At 36.6% G+C, this 25,852-nt stretch overlaps 1 protein-coding gene across 1 annotated transcript in view; it reads left to right on the forward strand.

Annotated features, from left to right (window-relative positions):
* The window catches only part of SEMA3D (sema domain, immunoglobulin domain (Ig), short basic domain, secreted, (semaphorin) 3D), a 179,451-nt gene that overhangs the window by 71,729 nt on the left and 81,870 nt on the right, over nucleotides 1–25,852 (forward strand). Inside the window, exons 5-6 of the mRNA XM_006896139.1 lie at nucleotides 11,306–11,399; nucleotides 14,078–14,206. Of these exons, the coding sequence (XP_006896201.1) occupies nucleotides 11,306–11,399; nucleotides 14,078–14,206 (223 nt within the window). The remainder of the gene's footprint in view (nucleotides 1–11,305; nucleotides 11,400–14,077; nucleotides 14,207–25,852) is intronic.

A 25,852-nucleotide genomic window follows, 5' to 3' on the forward strand; every position in this document is an offset into this window, starting at 1 on the left:
TATTGTTGCTCTTCAGTACTCTTGAGAGGTCTCTGACAGCCAACTTTCCCAATGCAATTTGTCTTTTAATTTCCTGGCTGCTGGTACCAAGAGTGTTGATTGTGGAGCCTAGCAAAATGAAGCTATTAACAATTTCAATCTCTTCATTGTCTATCATGATAATGCCAATTGGCCCAGTGGTGAGAATCTTTGTTTTCTTGATGTTGAGCTTCAATCCATATTGAAGGCTGCAGTCCTTGATCTTTTGCAGTAAGTGTTCCAGGTCCTCCTCAGTTTTAGCAAGCAGGGTTGGGTCAGCTACATAATGCAGATTGTTGATGAGTCTTCCTCTAATCCTGATGCAGTATTTCTCCTCATAGAGTCTGGTCTCCTGGATAATCTGTTCTGTATATAGATTGAAAAGGTATGGAGATAGGACACATCTGTGGCATAAACCCTTCCCAGTTTTGAACCATGCAGTGTTTCCTTGCCCTGTTCTGACAACTGCCTCCTTGACCAAGTATAGGTTTCACATGAACATACTGAAATGTTCTGGGATCAAGCAATATCACAGTTATAGAGGCTAGGAATTTAAAGTATTGAATTTATGGGTTCCTTATGATAGTTTTGCAAGAGAAACTTCTCCATGTCTCTCTTGGAGCTTCTAGTAACTCTAAACATTCCTATATTAGTAGTGCAGAATCACATGACATCATTTCTCTGTATCTCTCAATCTCTCTCTCTCTGTCTCTGTCTCTCTTTTCCTCTATTATTAAGACACCAGTAATAGCAACATAGGACCTATGCTACTCCAGTTTGATCTGATAGTATCATCAAAGACCCTATTTGGAAAAAGAAGTCGCATTCACATTCATGTGTGGCGAGGATGTCGACACATTTCTTATGGGAGAAACTAATTATTTTCCTCTTTCATCATTTATAGATTTGATTTTATACTTATCTACTCAATGATTTTTTTGTAAAAATTTTATTTTAGTTAGATGATCAAAATAACTTTTAAATGTTGAAAGTCTTTGATTTCTATGTCTTTCTTATGTATGTCTATATTTTCTCCTGAATTTCATATGCAACTGTCCACATTGTGTGTTGCTATTGGTAAAAAATTATCTGGATAATATAATACAGTGGAATTGCACCTTTAAAATAATTTTACTTTTTCCAATCCAATCAGGTTGAATTTCGTATGTATAGTTGTGGAAACTAAGATATAGAGAATGTAAATGATGTCTTTAAAGATAAATAGTAGCACCATGAACTCATTGTTTATGCTGGACTAAATTGACTTAGAGGAAACAAGGCTGTATTAATTAAAACTAATGGATTCCAAATATCAGTAAGCATTTCAATAAGTGGGAAATATGAGAACTTCTAGACTTTACCAATACATTAAAATGCCATTTTGAAAGAAAATAAAAAAATATTATTTTGTATGTGCCAGGGCTGTGCTGTGCATTGAACATTAAACATTTCTTTCTGAATTCCACAATACTTTTAAAGAAGTAAGTATCATTAGAATCTTCAATTTCAGCTCAGTAAAAAATTGTGTCTGAATGGAATTAAGAAGTACCCCTAAAATCACCCTACCAATAAATTGTCTAGCATGGATTTAAACCCAAATGGCACATATCCAGAAGAAACATGTTCAACACAAACATAAAATACTGTTTGATGGATCTTTTTTAGGGGCTGTATTGCCATCCTTTTCTTTCTCGGCATATACTCTCTGTGAATAATCACACATATTTGCAAGGTTTCTGACTGTGTCTAGACTACTGGAACAGATTTAATTACAATGACTTAACTGATTCTTGCAGAGCAGAAATCAAACTGCAACTGTGACTGGACACATTTTTCTCTCTAACCTGTGTGTATAACCCCACTCTTTGAAAATAAAGCCACTTGGATAGTTCAATATCTGTACCACTGGGAGACTTGAAAACTTGAATCTATCATTCTTGGTCTTTGGTGAAATGTTCTCCTGACTGGTTTTGATGAAAGGTAATAGGTAGCTGGGTCATTGTAAGTTACACTTGGCTCCATGCAGTGAGTTTAGACTATGTAACAGTAGCTCAAAACACAAAAAGACCTGGTGTCACAATGATAAAAATACTTAGCTTTTAATGAAAAATATCAGTTTATGACATAGGGTATAATTACATGATCTAGCATTTGGATGCCTGAGGGTAAAGTTGAAACTTAATCTGAGGAAGGCACAGAGGGTTTCATGGCTCCTAATAGCCTTACATGCTGAAATGGAATTTGCCCTTTTGTCCTGTCACATCAACTCCTACTCATAGCAATTCTGCAACTGATTGATCTATCTGATTCTGTAAGTCTTGTTCTATCCTGTGACATCATCACCTTTTCTGTTAGGTTCAAATTCATTGTTACAGTCACTGTAACGACCTAACTTGTTCAGAGTCTCCATTTTGATGACCCTAATGCTTTTTTCCAAGAACTGGCCCCTCCTGACAGCACGCTGAAAAGTATGTGACATGAAGTTTCACAATGCTTGCCTCTAAGGAGTACCCTGATTGCACTTCCTCCTAAGAGCTAATTACTCAGCTTGGCACTGTCTAGAGTCCTTGAAGCAGCCAAACTTACAAGTGCTGTGAAAAACAGAATTATCAGTCAACAAAGAGTATTGAGCCATGTATATCTTAACTGGTCAGGAAAAGCCTACTGGAAAATTGTCCAATTTTTTGTGTATTTTTATTCCCTGGGACAAAAACTCAGAAGTTTAAAGTCTTTTCCATTTCCAAATAGGTACATTTGCTCTTGGTGGCTGGAAAGAGGGAATTAGGGATGTAGGTGAAAAGTGAAAAAAGGAGCACTCCGGGAATTGCTATTTTGTGTAGCTGGGATAAATAGAAAGACTGGAAAAAGCAAAGGATGCTTGCTCACTTTTTTCAGACTTTGGCAGTGAGGTGGAGAGAAGCACTATTTATCAAGAGGAGATTAACAATGAGCTTGTGGGAAAAATAATGAGTTTCATTTTTAGCTTCTTGTATTCGAGAGATCTTTTAGTAAGTCATGTCTAGGAGTCTTTCACTACTTGAGAAACAGTAGGCTGTTGTCAACTATTTCTAACAGCAGTTTGAATATAGATCGCCTGAGTTTAAAGTCTGGCTTCAGTAATTTAGCAACTCTTTGCCCTAGATACAGGGAGCTCTGGTGGCCTACTGGCAAGAAGCTGCAATGTAATCCTAAAGATGTGCAGTTCAAATCTGCTCCATGGGAGAAAGATAGACAATCTTTTCCTGTGTGATTAATGGCTTCTGAAAACACACAGGACGGTCAGCTATGGGCGGTTTCCTATTTGATGGAACAAACAACATGTCCTATGCATACTGCATACACTTTCTGTTTTTTCAATAGATAATATTGTTGTTAGGTCCCTTTCAGTCAACTATGACTCATAGTGATCCTGTAAATAATAGATAAGATCCTAGCCTTGTTCTGTGCCATCCTCATGACCTCTCCATGCTCAAGGTCATTGTTACAGTTACTATGTCTATCCATCTCATTGAAAGTCATCTTCTCTATCACTGATCTATCTTTCCCAGCATGATGTCTTCTTCCAACGGCTTGCCTTCTTGACAAAATGCCCAAAATATGTGAGACAAAGTTGCCTCTAAGGATTACACTGGTTGTACTTCCTCCAAAAGAGATTTGTTTGTTCTTCTGGCAGTTCATGGAACATTCAATAATCTTTGCCAAGGATATTAATAGTAACTACCTCATAGAATTATATTGAAGAACAGATGAGGAAATGATTGTATAGGCTTTGGCATAGAGCCTGTTCCTAGTACTCATTATTCAGTCATTTTGGGACAGCAGTGTCATAGAAAGGTAGATAAGCATTTCAATACAAAATATTCATACCTACATCTATATCAATGACTACATTCTTTTGAAATTCATTTCTACCCAAAGGTGTGCAGTTTGAATTTGTCTGCTGTTCCAATGGAGAAAAATAGGCAATTGCCTCCTTTGCAATTTTCTGTTTATGAAAACCCGCTGAAGGGTCAACTAGAAGGCAGTTATAATGTGATGTTAAATAACAACAACAATAACAAAATATCTATATCTGTAGGTGTTTTGATCTTCAGAAAATATATGTATCTTTTATCTATATTTGCATATCCATCTGTAGAGACCCAGTCTACATTGTTGTTCTTGTTGTTAGGTGTCAGTGAATCCACTACAATTTATAAAGACCCTGTGAACAATAGACTTGAACCTTGTTCTGTCCTCCATCATTCACACCTTCTCTAATATGCTGGAACCCACTGTTACAGTCTCTGTAAAAAATCCAACTTGTTGAGGGTCTTCCAGTCTTTCTCTGACCCTCTACATTTGCCAGCATATTATCTTTTCCCAAGGACTAGTCCCTCCTGATAATATACTCAAACCGTCTTTACCTCTAAGGAACGTCTTGATTCCACTGCAATTGGAAAGACAAATAGAAAATCAAGACAAATTGTTTATTTTTTTTTGTCAGTTCATGAGTTTTTCAGTAGCTCTAATACCACAACTCAAAGGCATTAATGCTTCTGTCACAGTTATTCATTGTCCAACTTTAATGTGGATAGAAAGTAATATAAAAGATCATGGCTTGAACCCCTTAGTCCTTCAAGTGACACTTTTGCTTTGTAGCACTTTGGAAAAGTCCTTGACAACAGATTTTCCCAGAGCAAGATATCTTTTGATTTTTTCCACTACTGTTAGTATGATTTTAGATCCAAGTCAAGTGAAATTGTTGACAACTTCAATCCTTTCTCTATCTGATGTAGCCTATTGGTCCAGAGATGAAGATCTTTGTTTTCCTGATGCTTAGATATAATCTATATTAAATACTGTAGTCTTTGATCTTTTATAAAAAGTGTTTCAAGTCTGCTTATATAATCTATAGATTATAGATTTTATTGCTGTGCACCATGAGGTTGGAACAGACTCATGGCTTACCCTCTAGTGAGTTTTCACTTGCAGCAAACCACATGGAAGGATATTGTCCATCTTTCTCTAATGGAATTGCTGGTGAGTTTGAATCATGTACCTTTGGATTGGCAGTGCAACTTCTAGCCAGTAAGCCACCAGAACTGTAATCCACATTATTGGAAATTCCTTGTAACTCTTTATTAATTCTACAGCAATAGATTATTTTTTCCAGATTCTTCCCTTTGTTTCTATTAATTGCATCCTTTTTTGGGTATGATGCGTATAATAATCTTGCCTTGTGGGTGTCATGATTAAATAATTGCTAACTACCGTTCTTATCTGCTTATTACTTCACTCCACCAAAGATTTTTCCAAGTGTGCAGTTCATGTAGGTAAATAATTATATGGACTTAAGACATGTCAGGAAGATGATCTAATAAAATTAAAATTGTCTCACAAATTACATTGTTGTGTAATTCAGTAAGTTCACCTCAGGAAATGCATTTAATAATACACCCATTATTTCTTACATCATTTTTTCTTGGTGCCCTTGACTCTGGCTCAAGTAAACTTGTTTTATTACTGTCTCCTTTCTCTGAGCGATTATGAGGGGGAACTTGTCTTCACAAATACCAATGTTGGGCCTTATCTTGGTAATCCAGTGAAATGTTGCATTTAAAAACAGATGTCTAGACAATTTTTAGAGTTTATCTAGTACCTTGCATCCACTGTGAAATATTCTAGAATTTTCCCTGCCGCCCCCCCCCCCTAGTATTTTGTGATTTCTTTTGAGGCACTAAGAATCTGCTAATCTTCCCTTTTACTACATCCCATCTGAGCTGTAGAGCAAGCTGCTTTGTTTGGCCTGAGGAAAAAAGATACCCTTGTTGATACGTTGAGGAGCTCTGGTAGTGAAAGATGCTAACCCAAATAAAGTGAAGTCCTCACCTGTCAACTAAATGAAGGATGAGCAATCTACTGTCCTGTGATTGGCAGTCTCAGAAAGCCTGCCTGAGAGTTAACTATGAGTCAGTTCTTATTCTTTTGTTTTTCTTCCTGTAGTTCAAGCTCCATTCACAAGCAAAGTGTTCTTAATTGTACTTTTTATTTTTAATAAGACCACTTAAACATGCTTGGAAGTAGGAGTGGCATCCACTTCCGAACATCTGGAACATCTTTAGAACTGACCTATTAATGGACTTCGGTAGTATAGTCTGTAGCCAATTGACCTTCTAATTCTAAAGTGGTGCCTTTGTGGAGGTTCAAATCTACAGGAGAAAGATGAATAATCTCTTCCCAAGCAATTTACGGGCCTCTGAAAACTTGCTGAAGGGTCAGCTGGGATTTGATTCTGACTTTATGGCCATGAGTTTATTGAGTATGATTATTGCTAGGATTTCTAGTTGCTCAGTGATTATGTGTTCAGCTACCAATTGATAGGTCAGTTCCTTGAGAACCCACCAGTCACTCCAGAGGAGTACATGTGATCCTTTATTGACTTGGGAACCTTATGGGGCAGTTTTATTCTGTCCTATAGAGTCACTGCAAGTCAGAAACAAGGAGAAGACAGCAACTGTTATTGACAATATTAAACATATGGAGTAGCTGCTAATAACTAGCCTATTTAAAGTTCAGTTACTATTTATAAAAAAAGGAGCTCTGGTGGCTCCATGGTAAAGAGTTATGTTGCAACCTGAAGGCATGTGGTTCGAATCCACCAGCTGTTCCATGGGAGAAAGATGAACAGTCTCCTCCCATGAGATTTATGTCCTCTGAAAAGCAGCTGGAGGGTCAGCTGTCAGTTCTGACTAGACAGTATGCAACAACATTTTATAACAGAGGAGTCTTGATAGCATTTCACGTAACAGTTTGAGCTGCTATCTTAAGGCTCTGCAACCTGAATCCACTGCTCCGCACTCCATGGGAGAAAGATTTCTCCTATGGAGAACTCCTGTAAAGAGTTACAGCCTCTAAAGTGTGGTGATGGTATCTAAGAGTTGGAAGTGACTAGACTGAAGTAGGTTGGGCTTTTTTAATTATTGTTGTTGTTTATCTCATTAGAGAAGATGTTTTAGTTATTTAGTGCTGCTATAAGAGAAATGGCATAAATGAGTGACTTTAACAAGCAGAACTTTATCTTTTGTTTAGAGTTTATAATTCCGAATTCAGTCTGGGGAAGATCCATATTCCTTGCTTCCCTTGGTGATCTTCACATGACAGAGTGTATATGCGCTCTCATTTTTATTGCCTTGATTTACCCCTTTTACATCTTGTAAGAATCTGACTTAAGACAGCCTACCCTATTCTACTCGTACTAACATAGCAAAAAGAACCCATTCTCAAATAAAATGTTAATCATAGACATAGATGTTATATTGATATCACGTATTTTGGCATCACAAAATTCAGTCAATAACAGAGCTCGTAGGTGTGATTGGTTGTATTCCTTCCTTTATAGTTGATCTTGATCAAATAAATAGAAAAATATCTGAATTTACAATTTTCTATGTCAACCAATCCAATTCCCTTTATAATCTTTTGTGTTATTGGTTACTGTCTAGATAACTAGTATTTCCTATTACATATGTCTGCTGATATAGCTTTGTAGACAGAATGTCTGACATACTGGAATTCTCTAACTAGAGTATATTAAAAATGAGTTATCAGCCATTTTAGGACAGTCATGTTGTCATTACTGTGGAATACAAATTTCAGGGGCCGTATTCATTATGCCTTCTTATTATTCTTGGAAAGTTTAACTTAAGATGTTATTTTTTGCCCCCCTGCTAAGTATTAAAAGTCTGTCTGTGTCATTCTCTCTTTGGCCATCATTGTAAAAATAGATGCTGTAGCCAAAGTAATTAATGTGCCTTTAAAGTGTACTGATTCATACTTCATACATTCCAGGTGATGATTATTAATGGATAGTTGCAGCTGTTTCTTCTCTTTTCTGGGGTGAGCCACATCAGAAAATAAAAGTCCCTAATACTTTATTCTGTCCATTTCATTAAAAGTTGGCTTTACTTTCCTGGTTGTATTTGAAGTGCCTTCCAACCCGAGAGGTTCCTCAGACAATTTCCCTGCTATCCTTTTAATTTTTCACTATTTTTGTTGTTATTGTTGTTTTGTTTTGTTTTCTTCAAAAGTATATCTTCAATTTTTTTCCTGACCTATCTTAGTTTTGAAGATTTATTGAAATCTATCCACCATGGTAACTCTGATTTGATTTAAAACACTGGTTACATAACTTTAGGAATCATAGCAATGCACAAACCACCACAATACAACAATCAAACAGAGTCAAAATGAAAATACCTAGCAATATCCATTAATAATAAAAAATGCAACATCTGAGGAAGGAATCTAGGAAAATGGAAAGTCTCAAAAAGGTAATGGCACACATAAAGATCAGTATCCTACATGTTAGTGTGCTGACATTGACTAGTATTGGTCATTTTGAATCAGTCTACTATGCCAAGAAAACAAATTGAAGAAAAATGGCATTGGAATCATCATTTTTTTTAAAAAAAATCAAGATCTACCCTGTAGTACAAAACTGTGAGTGACAGAATAATATCCATATTCATACAGGGAGGTCTGCTAATTCAAATTTATGCACCAATCACTAAAGCCAAAGATGAGGAAATTTAATATTGTGACCAACTTCTGCAGTCTGAAATTGATCAAACATACAATCAAGATGCATGAATATTAGCTAATGATTGTGAAGCAAAAGTTGGAAACAAAGAAGAAGGATTGCTGTTTGTACAGTGTGGCCTTGATTACAGAAATGAAGCCAAAAATAGCATGATAGAATTTTCTATTACCAACTGATTTTTCATGGGAAATAACTTATTTTTTTAAAGAAACCAGCTATATGACCCAGCTATTTTACTACTTGGAATATACTCTGAGGAAATGATAATTGAGGAACAAACTGAGATTTGTACATCAATGTTCATAGCAGCATTATTCACCATCACAAGAACATAGAAAGAGGCAGAATGTCCAACCACAAACAAATGGATTGAGAAAGTATGGTGCATTTACACAATGGAATACTATGCAGCACACAGGAGTAATGATTTTGTAAATTATTACCTAACTAGGGAGGGACTGGAGAGCATTATGCTGTGTGAACTAACTCAATACCACAGGATAAGTATTGTATAAAACCATTATTGTAGAATATAAGGATCTAAGAGGGGTGGGAGAAAGTGGAAGCAGAGGGATGAGGATGTGCAAGGAGAGGGAAGGATTAATCATGGGGTTGTATAATTTGATGGGCTGGTGAGGGAAATTAAATGAATTTGTTCTTAAAAACAATGTATTCGAATTTTTTAAATAAACTAGTTGTTGTTGTTGTTATGTGCTGTCAAGTCAACTGAGACTCATAGTGACCCTGTGCACAACAACCCTGAATCTTACTCTATACCTTGCCAATCTTATTGTCTCTGACACTAGAAAATTGAAAAAGAAGGAGAAAGTTAACTAGGAAGATGTGGGTAGAAGTTTACAAGGGGGAAGTGTGGGTGCCGGGGTGGGGCAGAGACTGGGGAGATGAGGGAACCACTAGAATAACACAGTATGGTGAGCAGTGGGAGGATGAGGGTGAGGAATTAGGAAAGATCCAATGGAAACCTGAAAAGATGGGGTAATAGTAACCATAGATCAATGGCAATTAATTTTATAAAATACAGTGTACAAGAGTGATTCTTTGAAGCACTATGTAAATGTAGGAATGTGTGAAGTGTAATTACATGAGTGATACACAATAAATATATAAATTCTGCATGCAAATCAATATTAAATAAAACGAAAACAAGGGGAAATAAAATATTAATGTCTTTACTTTATAAACAAACACAGAACTATACATGTACTTCCACCTCATGAAATACACAGAAATCATATTGACTACATTTGTGGAAAGATAGAGCTCAATCATCAATTAGAACAAGACTAAAGGATTCACAGCTGAACAGACCCCTGACATTCATATGCAAGTTCAAGTTGAAGTTGATGACTGTTAAAACATGTCCATGAGAGTCAAAGGACAGTACTTAATATATCTTAATGGACTTAGAGAGCTTCTGAAAAATACATTTGATTAACTGAACACTAATGATCAGAGCTGTGAGATGACATTAATGACATCCTCCAGGAAGAAACAGAAATCTTATTAAAAAGGTAGACAAATAGAAGACCAACTGGATAACATAATAAACTCTTCAACTTGTTGAACAATCTAAAGTGAGTAGAAGAAATTATGTAAAAAAGTTGAAGAACAAGATTTTCAAGGCCAAACCAAGAAAATAATGTAAAGTATTACAAAGCAATTTACAAATACTTTAAATTGAAAAACTAAAAAGGGAGAACACACTTAACTTTTTCAAGCTGAAAGAAATGATCAGAGATAATTCAACCCGTAAGTCTCAATAATGAAGAATTCTACAAGCAAAATACTGAATGACACATGAAATATCTAAAGACGATGGAAGAAATAAAAAGTCACTGGAGCTCTGGTTGCGTATCATCTAAGGAGTTTTACTGCCAGCACAAAGCCAGCTGCCTCAAGTTCATCTGCTGCTTTGTAGGAGAAGGATGGACAGTTTTTCCCCTTGGGATTTATAGTACCTGAAAACCTGATGGACAGTCAGCTGTGTGTTGATTCTGACTCAACAACGATGAGTTTGAAGACTGTTTGGGACTTTTTACTATCAAAAACGTTTGGCCAACATTGAATTTATAATATATAAAATTTGGAAGCAGGAGTAGCATCCACATCCTAAACAACATGGCTCCGGAAACTCTGTGTACTTTGATAAATGTCGATAATTATAGAAAGGCTTCAGGCCTTTTGTTCATAAGGTCACTCAACTTGAAGGCAATCAACAACAACAACATATATATATAATATATTCTAGCATATATGCTTAGGTAGATACACTGTAAGCATTATAAATCTTATTATTCTAGTAAATTTATATTTTCAGTGTGGAAATTAATTGTATTAGAGTTAATGATTGATTAGTCACTTCTCCTAAGAAATATGTATACTTGATAGTGATTTTAATGAATATTTAAATATAATATTTAAATTGTTAATATAGTCATACAGCTTTTAATTGAAAATTCTTTTATTGTTATGTTTATCAGTTTGTATAAGAGACCAAACAAGGGGACAGAGTCGGGCCAGAAATAAATATTTGCTAAGGAGTTAAGAAGTGCAATATGATGTGTATACTATATGCTTAATCAGTTTTTATTGAATTAATGAGTTGGAATTTAATTCTTATCCCCTATGTTCTTGCTGATCTGATATTATGAAAAATCTTACTTTTATTACTATTTCTTATAACAGGAAGTTATGTTCAAATTAGACACATATAATTTGGAGTCTGGCAGATTGAAATGTCCTTTTGACCCTCAGCAGCCTTTTGCTTCAGTAATGACAGGTAAGATCAACAACAGGCATTTCTTGCCGATAGGTGATTTTCTGAGAAGACATTCAGAGATTAGGTCACCTTTTTTTACTAGGTTAAAGACCATTTTGGATTTGTCTTCTAGTCATTATTTGGCTCTAGATCATGCCAAATATGTGTATAACTGACATTTTTATTAATAACCGAAGATCCTAGCTATCATTAATGCCTGCACAGTTTCTTGTTAAATAATTTCTTAGTGAATTATTTTATAATGTAAATGACCACATTACTTGTTCTATGGTTTGCACTTAGACATTTCAGATTCATAAACTGAACAATGTCTCTATTTCCATCAATAAAATAGTAAAATTTAGCTAATGCCTCAATGCAATATAAAATATATTTTAAAATACATTAAATATTTGAATGTAATGATTAATAATAACATATAAGTGGGAAAGTTAGTAAACAAAATAAATCAAACTATAGAATAGATATAATCATTACAATACTTTTTTCCCCATATAATTATCCTCTGCTAAGTCATTTGAATGTTATTAATTAATTCCTACTATCTCCAATCTTTTCTCACATTTTATACATCCCAAATTGCTCTATGTGACCACCATTCCATTCAAAGAAGGGAGAATTGTGTGATCTGAAGTCTTTTCTAAGGAATAAAAGTTTGACCTCTGAATTTCAATCATTACAATAATTCTTTTTGTCTTGGCTGTTTTATTCTCTTTCAAAATTTAACTATCTTTCCATTTAACTTGTTTATCAAAAGACTTCTTGTGTTAAAAAGCAAAACTATCACTTAAGTTCTAAGTTGCTTCTGATCTAAACTGTCTTATTTTTTTAATTATCTCATATACATTTAAAAGCTGGACAGTGAACAATATAAACCAAAAAAGCATTAATGGTTTTGGTAAATATTGAATAAGCCATGGAGTATTCAGAAGAATGAACAAATCTGTCTTGGAAGTAAAAATTATCCTTTGAAAGAAAGAATAACAAGACTTCATCTTACGTATTTTGGACATAGTATCAGAAGGGACCTATCCTTGGAGAAGAATAGGATCATATTAATAATGAATAAGAGGAATCTCTTCAATGGGATGACTTTATAAAATTGCTGTACCGATGAGCCCATCGGTTAAGCATAGTAAGACTGAGAGTAGGACAGGACCAGGCATGTTTCATCCTGTTATACAAAGGGTCACTAGAGTTTGAACTTACTCAAAGACACCTAATAACAAATAAGAGTATTAAATGAGAGGACCACAATTGTATTTTAAATCAATTAGCATTCATGATCTTACCTTGAAATGAAAGCATGTACCTCTCCATGTATTAAAAAAATTATACAATTAATGTCCAGTTGTTATTCTAAGAAAATAATATTTTGATCAGATTTAGTTAATATACACTGGAAAAAATTCTAAACATCAACAGTTAACCAAATAAAATACTAAGGATTGTAGGCAGTAGTAACCCCTGCTAAGAACTTCTATGTAACTATGAATACAAAGGAGACAGATTTAAAATGTATGTGGATACATCTAATCTTTAAGATGTATCAAGCTTATTTGTCCTAAAAACGTGTTCAAGTATCAGCCATAATATATGCTCCAAAATAATGGTTTGCTTCCTGTATTCTTTCCAAATTTGTTGTTGCCCTTTGCTCCTCTTCCTCCTCCTCCTTTTCCTTGTCTTCTTCTTCCTCCTCCTCCTTCATCTTGTGATAAAATATTTCAGACAAATGCATCTAGTGAACACACTTAGGTTTCTCTATTTTTTATGTCTTTTGGGTTTGTTTTTCCCATTAGATGCAGACTACTTGTCATTTATTACTTTGTGCTGTCCTTAGTAGTACAGAAAAAGGCCAGTTTAGACATACAATTAGAGAATTTAGAAAGTATCAGTAAAAGGAGCAGTTACAATGTGGAGGTGACCAAGTCTGATTTCTGCACACTTCATAAAGGGGAACTGTCCCAATCCATAACACCCATACAAATAGCTACATGGTCAGATATGATGTCCTATAAGCTCTTGTGCCTACACCTCCTAAACCATGAACTTTACTTAAATTTTAAGACAAAGAAGTGTGGTATGCAGTATTTGCAACATTTTTTTTCTTTATTCATAAATCCTTATTTATCACCAGCATTCAAGATGTGATTAGCTACAAGAAATGCAATATGTTATGATTATGAAGAATTACTTCAGTGCTTAAAGCTGTCTTTCAGCAGAGGTTAGGTAAGGAAAAATTGTGGTCACTGAGGTTGGATCAGTTAAATAAATTCTAATTATACAATCTACTCCTTATTATGACCTGTACCTTTTAATATGTGTTCCATGTTGCTACAAAGAGAAACTTGTAATTATGCTCTATTACTGAATTGATTATGGGGGGAAAAAAGAGAAGAACAGCTTATTAGAAAGACAATGTAATACATAATACTAATTCATTTGGAAGACCTACCATTTTTATATTTAATCATCTAGTATCAGGTTAGTTATATTAATTGAGTTCTAGTTCTTCAACTAAGCACATTTTTTAAAATCTAAAGTGAAATCTGTGAGACAATATATGCTGATGTTAAGCAGTAAACATCATTCATTTCATGCTGTGACATTAGTATACTGTAAATAGTATCTACTGCTGTCGTCTTAGAAGTCTTACATATTTTTTTCCTCTCTTTCAGATGAGTACCTCTACTCTGGAACTGCTTCTGATTTTCTTGGCAAAGACACTGCATTCACGCGGTCCCTGGGGCCTACTCATGATCACCATTACATTAGGACTGACATTTCAGAACACTACTGGCTCAATGGTTAGTAGTTTTCTCACTTTTGATTGTTTTTCCTTTGCTATTTATTCGATAAGGGAACTCATTATTATTCATTCAAGAGTGCTTTTGGAGAATTCATTTAGCTCAGCATATAAATGGATTTAAAATAATCCCCTACTAAGTTAAACCCCAGAGGGCAGTTGTCCCCTGTCCTACAGGGTCATTATGAGTTAGAATCAACTCAGCAGCAGTGAGTGTGCTTTTATGTCAGAGAAGCTTCTAGAAGTGCTTAAATAATACTAATTTGCTGTTGTTAATTACTATTGAGGTGGTTCCAACTCATGGAGATCCTATGTATGTATAAAAATGACTCATCACTTGGTTCTGTGCCACTGTGGAGTTTATCTCTCAAAATTTCTTTCCTCGCTATCTGAATCAGACCTGACATATGGATGGGCGGGATGCACAAATAGGGCATGTTAGCCTGTCCACAAGAGGATTGGCTATCTCACCATTCCAAAAGGGGATTGGCCTGTCTCAACAGTCTAGAAGGGGATTGAATAGTTTTGCCAATAAATTGATCAGCTTCCTCAGCCAGTGAAGAAGGAAGACCTTCTCCATCCCACAAAAAAATAAGCAGCAAAAGATTATAGGATGCCAGGTACACCTACGGCAGCAGGAGCCATGGCCAAACTAGAGAACTGATGTGTGATGGGACCTTAGTACTGCTACACCATTGAAACTGGAGCTGAGAACCTTTGCACAAATTTGTTGGACAACTTGGAGTTGGGGAGGGGAGGGAGGTATAATTATCAAGACTGAGGACTTCTTAAAATTGGCTAAGACTGTGGGGTAGAGGCCTATCAGTATTGGCAGGACTTAGAATTTAGTAACACGGGCTTAAAGCTCTAAGAACAAGGCTGAGATGCCAGGGTACATATTTAGAGAGCCATCCTGACTGCATTCTGTAACTTACCTGGATTGTAAACTTTGAACTTCCCCAATATGGTTCTGTGTGGTCTATGAGCTATGGCATTGGCTTTTAGACCCAACAAAGTATTAAGATTGGTGTTGAGATGAGTAGAAGAATGTATGGAAGCATGTCTGATCTCATGTTGTTGTTAGGCGCCAACGAGTCAAGTACAACTCATAGAGACTCTATGAACAAAAGATCTGAATCTGTCCTATCCTGTGCCATCAGCACACTTCCTGACACACTAAAGCCCATTGTAGTAGTCACTGTGTCAGTCCACCTAGGCATGGGTCTTTCTCTCCTTTGTCAACCTTCCATGCTTCCAGGCATCATGGTCCTCTCCAAAGAATAGACCCTCCTAGCAGCATGTTCAACATCCTTGCCTCCAAAGGGCAGTCAGGCTGCACCTCTCCAAGACATATTTGTTTGTTCTTTTGGTCATCCATGGAATGTTTTGTGCTCTTCTCTAACACCACAGCTCAAAGGTGTCAATTCTTCCTATTTATTGTTCAGCTCTCAAATGCTTAGCGAGTGATTGAAAAGATGATGGCCTGGATCAGACACACTTTAGTCCTCAAACTGACATCAGTACTCATCAATAATTTGGGGAGGTCCCTAACTGCAGTCTTTCTCAGTACAATATGTATCCTTATTTCCTGACTGCTTCTACTAAGAGTTGTAATTGTAGATCCAAGCAAGATGAAGTTGACAGATTCAATCTCTTCTCCATTCATCATGATATTGCCTTTTGGTCCAGTGGTAGGAATCTTTGTTTTGGTGACACTGAGAGATAATCTATATTGAAGGCTGCTTTCCTTGACTCTCTGCAATAAGTGCTTTACTACAAGTCCTCTTTACTTATAGCAAGCCAGGTTGTCATCTGCATAATACAAATACCTTTTTAAAAAGACACAAATAACAACTTTACACATAGATCTCACCTGATGAGCTGCATATAAATCAAATTACTATCTCTGTGGAAGAAATTATAAAAAGAAGCTCAATATTTGCAGTCAAAACTAGGCCAGAGAGGGTCAGATTATCAATTTCTCTTATTCAAGTTCAAATTGAGGTAAAAGAAAATGAAAATAAGTCCACAAGAACCAAGACATTTTCTTTTTTTCATCATTATTAAATTTTATTAGTTTTAATGAACATTTACAGAGATTTTGGGTTCTCATTTGTTCATTGTTGCACTGTTTTCTCTACCCTCCTCCCCAGTTCATTCTTCTTCCCCCCGCCCCAAATGTCTGTTTTAATTGTCCAATGCCACAGTGCTTGTCAAAGCCAGTTCCAGTTCTGATTAATCTCCTTTGTCAGTGTGTCCTTTGCCATTCCCTATCACTCCTCCCTGAGAGAGACTTCACCCTGATTCATAAGGAAAAGGGGATGGCGTATTCTCTTAGCTAATTCCTGCTGAAAAGGGACACTGTGGGTTTCAGGGTGAAGATCTTTTCTCACTACTCTAAAGGGCCCCTTTGGCAGTAGGAAACACATAGACTATTATGGAGATTGATTTTGGAATTTGGATGCACTGTTATTAATTGTGCTTAGCCATAAATGTTCATATCCTTGAAGATGTTTCATGGAAGTGTTGCAACCTAGAAGCCACAAATTCAACTAACAAGTTAAAAGTACATGAGTCAAAAATTAACAAGCAATAATATTCCGAGTAGAGGTTCTAATAGTGGCACAAATCAAGTTACAGAGGGAAGGTGGTTCTTACAATAAAAGGCCTATAGACTAGCACTTTGTCTATTATAGTGTACAGGTTAGGAACCACAAGATGTAGAGGCTCATCTATGTCATTTATGCTTCCTAAGTCCTGGAGCAAATTCCATCTACCACTGGGCTGTTTTACAACTCAGAAGTTCACATGCAAGGTAGAGGTGAAGTAAGGAACTGCTTATGAGGTTTTCCGTCCATTCCAACAACTAAGAGATAGTGAGAAGAGTTGGGACCTCAGAAGGCTTTTAGGACCAATTAGTAGGCTCTGTGTCCAGGAGAAAATGAATATACTTACCAGTAATGTTAATGCTCATCCACGGCTCTTCTGGGAGGGTCTAAATTGTTGAAGCGTCCTCCTTTGTTTCCAGCTGGGAGCTGGGGCCTGTCAGTCCTGTCTGCCATGAGGACCTGATGTGGGCCATCTTGGCCAAGTGTCCTTCAGAGCCACACTTAAAGCAAGTGAGTGGGAGCTTCCTCTCTACTCCCTTGCCTATCTGTGGCCTTCGCCAAGACATTTTCTTGAATCTATTCTATCTGAATTTCAAAATAATTTTATGAACAGATTTGAGGCATTGAACACCAATGATTTTAGACCAGATGAGTTGTGGGATGATATGAAGGGTATCATCCATGTAGAAAACAAAAAGTTGTTCCAAGGACAGATGAAAAAGAAAAAAACAAAAAATGGATGTCAGAAGAAACGAAAAATTTCTCTGGAGCATTGAGAAGCCAAAGCAAAGGGAAAACATGCTACAATAAAAGAGCTGAACAGAAGATTTCGAAGGGCAGCTTGAGAGGACAAAGAAAAGTATTATAATGAGATATTCAGAGAGTTGGAATTGGAGAATAAAAAGGGAAGAACTTCCTCTGCATTTCTCAAGCTGAGAGAACTGAAATAAAATTTAACCTTCTTGTTGCAATATTAAAAGATGCTATGGGAAATATATTGAATAACCCAGAAAACATCAAAAGACATTGGAGGGAACATACAGAATTGCTGTATCAAAAAAAAATTGACACTGATAATGGTAATGAAGGAGGAAGTAGAAGCTGAATTGACGTCATTAGCAAAAAATAAACCCCCAAGATTTGATGGGTTACCAATTGATTTGTTTCAATTAAGAGATGCAACCTTGGACGCGCTCACCAGTGAATACCAGGAAATTTAGAGGTTAGCTGTCTGGCCTGGACTGGAAGAGGTCATATTTGTTCCCATTCCCAAGAAAGATAGTTCAACAGAGTGGACACTACCGAAGCGTTTCATTAATATCACATGCAAGCAAAAATAGTGCTGAAGATCATTAAAAAATTGTTAGAACAGTACATAGATAGGGAACTTCCAGGCAGTATTTAGAAGAGCCTATGGCACCGGAGTTATCCTTGCTGATGCCAGAGGAATCCTGGCTGAAAGTAAAGAATACCAGAAGATGTCTATTTGTGCTTTATTGACTATGCAAAGGCATTTGACTGTGTGGATCATAAGAAACTATGGCTAACATTGAGACTAATAGTTCTAGATTACTTGATTTCAAAACCTCTACCTCGATTAGAAGACTTTTGTGCAAACAGAGCTAGGGAACCTAGTAAGGTTTACAATTAGAAAGTGAGTGGTCAATGTTGTTTTCTCTCTTCCATACTTATTTGGTTTGTGTGCTGAGCAAATTATTCCAAGAGGCTGAACTCTATGAGGAGGAGCGTAGCATAAAGATTGGAGGGAGATTCCTCAATAATCCGACTTCATGGGAATAGGTTTATTTTATTGATATTGTTGAGAAGGACAGTTCCATTTTTTGAAGTAGATAGAACTCAGACATGGTTGTCCCCACATGGCTCATGTTCTTCTTATAGCCATTTTCATGATCATTGGTCTATTTGAGTCCATTGTGTAGCTATTGTATCAATCTATCCTAGTGAGGGTTTCCTACATATTTGCACTCTCTTTACTCTGAGGCTTCATCTCACATACTTTGGATGTGTTGCAAGGCAGGACCAATCCTTGGAGAGGGACATCATGCTTGGGAGGGTGGAAGGACAGTGCAGGAAAGGAAGACCCTCTATGAGGTGGATTGATTCAGTGACTGGAGTAATGGGGGTAGGTGTGTCAGAGAAAATGAGATTGGCACAGGATGGGGCAGGGCTTAGGGCTGTTGTACATAGTGTCGCTGTGAGTCACAGGTGACTCGGCAGCACATAACAATAATTACTGAAAGTGTCTGGCTCTCAGATATGATCTTTCCTGACGTTATATCCCAAGCAGTTGAGTCAAGGTTCTTACCTTCCAGCCACCTTAGGAGTCTTCTTGTTGCATTTCTTGTAAGGCTGATTTATTTATTCTTCTAACCGTCAACAGTATATAGAATATTCTTTGTCAACACTCTAGTTTGAATGCATCTGTTCTACTTTTTAACCAGTATGCAATACTGTGTATGAATGCAAGTAAAGGGACTACATTTTAATGCTAACTTTTATAGTTACATGGTATTATTGATATTAAATTACCATGTGTTTGTCTGATCACTTATTTTTTATGAGTCATAAAATACTTTGGATTTTCAAAGGAAAATCCTCAAATTATTTCAAGGAATGTATATTAATTACAAGAAATACTAGAAGGCTTCTTGTTTGTCCTACTGCTATGCAAGGGTCATATTTTGTCATTATTTCCTAGTACTTTATAATTAATATAACTTTATTAAATTGCATTAAAAAACCACCAGTGACAGTGCTCTTTAACTCATTTCTGCTGTAACTACTGAATTTTGGAGGAAGACAATGTAGACATCTCCTAGGGGCTATCTCTCTATCTCTCAGAAGGTCACTTAAGCAGTGACAATAAAAACAAAAGAAGAAAAACAAATGAATACTTATTTATAATACCTAGAGGACTATTTATTTACAAAACAATATGATCTCCATTGACCAAAAAATACCCTTTCAATAGCAAAAACAAAATGAGAAGAATATCCCAACAAGGTGATTACTTTCAAGTGTGTGTTTTGTTTTGTCTTTTAAACACACATGTGAGTAAAACTATTTCCTGATGCATTCTTCAGTCTTTGAAAAATTATAAGTAGCTACAGACACAGGAGAGGCCCATGCTTGGAAAGGACATCATGCTTGGAAAAGTGGAGGGTCAGTGAGAATAGGCCTGTTCTTCATGAGATAGATTGACACAGTGGCTCAAGTATATCAGATGATGAGGATAAATAGGATAGGGCAAGGTTTAGATCCCTTACTCATAGGTTTGTTCTGAAGCACTGTTGACACGGCGGTGCAGAGCAATAACTACAGCAGTGTCAAACATAATAAATCTTGCATATCTATTTAGGTAGAAAGGTATTCCTGTAGATCTAAATAAAGGACAAGTTTGAATTTTCTAGTTTGGGTGAGGACAAACATTATATTGCCTCTCATTTCAGATATTGTTCTGTTCACAGTGATGTACCTATAAAGCTTTATGCAACATGTTGTTGTTTGTTGTTGTTAGATGCCCTCAAGTCAAGTATGGCTCATAGTGACCCTATGAACAACAGATCTGAACTCTTTTCTACCCTGTGCCATCCTCACACTTCCTGACACACTAGATCCCATTAACACAGGAGTCACTGTGTTAATCCACCAAGTTGAAAGTCCTCTTCTCTTTCGCCAACCCTCCACCCTTCACAGCATCATGTCCTTCTTCAAGGAATAGCACCTTCTAGCAACATATCCAAAATATGTGAGACAAAGCTTCATTTTTCTTGCTTCCAAAGAGCACTCCAGCTGCACCTTCTCCAAAGCATATCTGTTTGCTTTCTTGGCCATTCATGGTATATTTAATGCTCTTCTTCAACACCACAGCTCAAAGGTGTCAAATCTGTTTCTGTCATCCTTATTCATTGTCCAGTTCTCAGATGCATAGCAATCAATCAGAAAGACTATGATCTGAATCAGCTGCATCTAAGACATTGTCAAAACAATGCACTCAAATATTTGCCTAGAAAGCTGTTGTTACTGCTCTGTGAAGAAAAATATATAAAGTAGAAATTGTTCTAGATGGTATTGTGTCCCTTAAAATATATGTTGTAAATTCTGAACTCCTAAATTTGTGGATATTTGACCATAGGACTTTTATGTATACCAATGAACCATATCAGCATCACCTATCACCTGTTTACTTCCTTTGAGTCAACTCTTATCTACCTTGAAATTCTTATCAGGTTACTTAGTTTATGTTTATAGTAAGAGTTTTCTCATTTTTCTCTGCAGAGTGGTGAAGTAGAACTGCTTACCTTTGGTGGTGGTGGTGGTGGTGTTATCCCCCACCCCAAGCCCCCCTCAGTTGCCTGCAACTCATAAAGACCCTCTGCTCTGAACCCTGCTCTCATGGTCTTGGACAGACCTACCCTCATTATACCAGTTACTGTGTCACTTGTCACTTTATGTCATCCAGGGTCTTCTTCTTCTGTGCTGTCTCTCCTTCTTCCAAGCATGATGTCCTTCTCCAAGGGCTGTTCTCTCCTGGAAAGATGACCAAAGTATGTGAGAGGGAGTACAAAATCCTTACCTCCAAGCATCAGCTTAGTTTCACCCTCTCCAGGAAAGACTTGTGTGCTTTCTTGGCAGTCCAGGATATATTTAGTGTTCTTCTCTAGCACCACATCTCAAAAGGCATCAATTCCTTTGTCATCCTTAGTCATTATCCAGGTCTGTGATACACAGCAAGTAGGTACAAAGACCATGGCTTGAATCAGGAACACATTAGTGTCTAGAATGACTTTTTTGCTCTTCAGCGCTCTGAAGAGGCCCCGAACAGCAGATTTTCTTAATGCAATTCATCTTTTGATTTCCTGACTGTTGGTGTTAGCAGCCACAAAATGTGCTCTTTTTAAGCCAGTAAGATACTCTGGTGGCACAATGATTAGAAGGCTTTGACCACCAGCTCTTCTGTGAAATAAAAATGTGGCAGGCTGCTTTCATAAAGATTTATAACTTTGGAAACCTGATGGGGCAATTCTACTGTGTCATAGAGGGTTATTATGACAATGGACGACTTTTAAACCAGGAATATTTGAAATACATAAAGAATAGGTTTATTCACAGAGGAGGAGATAAATATGGAGAGGAAAATATCCACCACAGGAAGATCACCAAGGAGTCAAGAGGATCAGAAGCCAAAAAGAAAAACATGGTTTTCTACTCTCACTCCACAGAAGCAACAGGGTTTTCCTGTGGAGCCTGCACTATGAACCTGCACCTCTGGGCATTTTTTAGAGTGTTCTTGCGTAGTTCATAGGGAGTTGTGCTGCTAACTTTAAGGCCACACCTCTCACAGTTCAAATCCACCAGCAGCTCCACAGGAGAAAGATGAAATGTACAGCCTTAGAAATCCAATGATGGTCCAGCCTTTACTGACTCCAATTCAATGCCAGTGAGAGAATTGGAAATACAAAAGGCACTGCTACATTGATTTGGAATGAACTCATAACTGACTCCAGCAGGATTCCAAAGCTGAAAATGACACTGGAGGCATTTGTTGAGCTGTCTCTGAAGTAACTCTTGTTATTATTGTGTTGACTTCTAGACTTGACTTCGACGCATAGTGACCCTATGTACAATGCTCAGAACTTGGCTCTATCCTGAGTCAATTTCACTCTTCAGACACACCCATCTCATCATTCCAGTTATTATGTCAATCCCTCTCATCCAGGGTTCTTGTCCTGTGTTCTTCCTCTAAGCATAATGTCCTTCTCAAAAAAAAAAAAAGAAAGAAGGAAAAGAAAAGAAATATTTTTTTCTAAAACTACTGCATTCTTTCTGTTGAGCACCTCTAAGAAACTAGAGCCGGATGTATATGTACTTTAATATTTTCTTAATAGTAACAGTTTTGGGAGCTTGCCTATTGTGAACTCTGGTTAGTCTAATTTAAATTGTGTTTTGCTTTGTTTTCCCCCTCAATCTGTTTTTCAGTCACCTTTCCTGATCTTTCTCTATCTTAACTTTCTTAATGCCTCCACCCAGATAGTTACCTTGGAGGAATCTTTTATTTCTTCCTCTCCTTTTTATCTAATCTAATTTAACACTGAGGGTTTTTACTTCCTTCGGGATATCTATTAACCTTGTAGTTCTCCCCGGCCCCCACCCCCACTGGTCAGCATCCTCCTGCAGGCCTTTTCCCACAAGATCTCTGCTTTATCGCCACTATTTTATTGCTTAGTAGTTGCACCTACTATTCTGAAGGTCTTCCTTTTCAAATTTCTTTTTATTAACACCCATGCTAGTCCACAGTTATACTTAACAGAGGTGAGGTAACTTGAGAAATCTTGTTTTTCTTTACTATTTTTTTTTCTATACTTTGTTATCTTAATGTCTGATATGGACACTGTTGTTGTTGCTAGATACTGTGCAGATGAGTAGGACTCATAGAGACCCTATGAACTTTTCTGCAGTCATTGTGCCAATCCATTTCATCAAGCATCTTCTTTTTCTGACCTCTCCACCTTTCCATGCATGATGTCCCTTTCCAAGGAATATTCCCAAGTATATGCAACAAACTTCATCATCTTTCCCTCTAGGGAGCACTCTGGCTGCCTTTTCTTCAAGACATATCTGTTTATTGTTTTGATAATACTTGGAATATCCATTACCCTTCTCTAGCACCATAACTCTAAGGTATCAATTCTTTTTCTGTCATCTTTATTCATTGTCCAACTCTTAGATGCATAGCAAGTGATTATCATGGTCTGAATCAGGTTCATGTTAGTCTTTAACATCATTGCTAGTACTTTGGTGAGGTCCTTGACAGTAGATTTTCCAATTGCAATAAGTATTCTGGTCTCCTGACTGTTGGTGCCAAGGGTATTGATTGTGACTCCAGGTAAGATGAAATTGTTGACAACTTCAGTCTTTTTTCCAACTATCATGATGTTGCTTACTGACCAAGTGGTGAGGTGTTTTGCTTTTTTGCGATTGAGATGTAATTCATATTGAAGGCTGTAGTCATTGATCGTCTGCAGCAAATATTTCAAGTTCTCACTTTTAACAAGAAAAGTTGTGCCATCTGCATATTGAAGGTTGCAAATGAGTCTTCCTCTGATCCTGATGCCACATTCTTCTTCATAAAGTCCAGCATCCTGACTTATGCTCTGCATGCAGATTTAATAGGTATGGAGAAAGAATGAAACCCTTAAACAGACGTTTCTTGATTTTAAAGTATGTGATGTTCTTTTATGTTTAGTTTATCGTTGCTTTTTTTCTAGGGATAATTTTTGTATAATTAAGTGTTCTATGATTCCCATTGTACTAAATGTTAGCCATAGTTTATTGAGATCTGCACAGGTAAGACCTTCTAGTATTCTCTGCTTTCCGACGAGATTCCTCTGACATCAGCAATGATATCCTAGTGCCACAGACTCTTGGAGACCCAGTTTGAATTTCTTTTTATCTTGACATCTCTTCATTTCATTCTGGCTTCTTGATGTTTTTGCACAATTTTCAGAGTCTATTTTGATTATGTAGGTTAGGTGACTCAAATGGTTAAACACACAACTATTAGCCAAAATACTGATGGTTTAAACTCACCCAGTGATTCAGGAGAATGCAGGACTGGTGACCAGCTTCCAAAAGGGTACATTTTTGAAAATCCATTGGGATACACTAACAGCAGTCATTACAAATGTGAAATAAATTAAACTATAAAGTAAATTTATTGTTATATTTAAATTACAAAAATTTAAAAACTAAATTTGCAGTTATTTAACTACTAAGACACAGATCTAAAAATTTTAAATATTTCTCTTTAAATATGTTGCTAAGTAACTCTTTCTCAAGTCTTTTTTTTTTTTTTCACTGACCACTTGGGAAATGTAAAATCCTTAGTGGTTATTTGAATACTCTTCTGGATTCTATGCTCTAACTAGGATTAATCAGAGTAAGATCAGCTAACTTATGAAATGACTAATGCAAGAACTCATATTATAAATTCTTCAAGCTTTTGTTTAATCCTGTTTCCAAATATTTAGGAAGTGAGAAACTTATCATTTACTAAACACATCACAAGGAAGACAAATATTACAAAGGTGAAGCAATCTGGACAATGATAGATAAATCTTTAAATGCTTTTGTTCTTTGTCAATTTAATAATTGTTTTATTTTTTGGCTGAGAACAGTGCCCTTGATGGATGGTACATGACAAAATGGGTTCTCTAAGCTCCTCCCCTTTCTCAGGGGGACTGGATGGGAAACTGTGTCAAGGATGTGAAATTCTCAGTATGTTGGGGGATTGAATTGGGCAAATACGCCCCAGCAGCTGAAGTCCCTCTGTCTTTGAGTTCTATTGCTGGGGCTAGTGTCCAAGGGGCTCTTATTCTTTGTCAGCCATTTGAACTATCAGGTCAACCACCCAGTTGCTATAGTCAAATTTATTGTCATACCAGGAAATGAGTTTGATAAAGTGCCCGTTCAGGGCAATGTCAGCCCCAGTCTCAATGGTGGAAGAGTAGGTGTCACTGTTAGAGGAGACAGTCTGGTCTTTGGTTTATATCAGTATGCCTTTAAGGGGCCCTTTTGAGTCCTACTTTAATACTTTCCTTTTTTCTTTTTTAATAAAATTTTTATTTTTGACTGGTTTACTTAAAAAGTTTGTATGCATTGTTTTTTACTCTAGATCCTTCCCATTTCTCTTACCCACCTCTCCCTCCACCCATCAAATTGTGTGACACTATGATTAACCCCTACCTACTCTCACTTTTTTGCTTCCACCCTCCACCCTCAGATCCTCATACATGGTCTACAAATAATGATCTTCTATAGTATTTGTCCTTATGGGACTGAGTTTACTTAGCATATTGCTCTCGCAAGTATGATTTACAAAATCATTGCTCCTGCATGCTGCGTAATATTCCATCATGTGAATGTACCATAATTTTTATAATTTTTTGATTGTGATTGGACATTTGGATTGTTTCCACGTTCTTGCACTGGTAAATAACACTGCTATGAACAATGGT

Source organism: Elephantulus edwardii, unplaced genomic scaffold (assembly GCF_000299155.1).
Source record: "Elephantulus edwardii isolate Elephantulus edwardi_28Jun2011 unplaced genomic scaffold, EleEdw1.0 scaffold00183, whole genome shotgun sequence".
In the NCBI taxonomy this organism is placed as follows: Eukaryota; Metazoa; Chordata; class Mammalia; order Macroscelidea; family Macroscelididae; genus Elephantulus; species Elephantulus edwardii.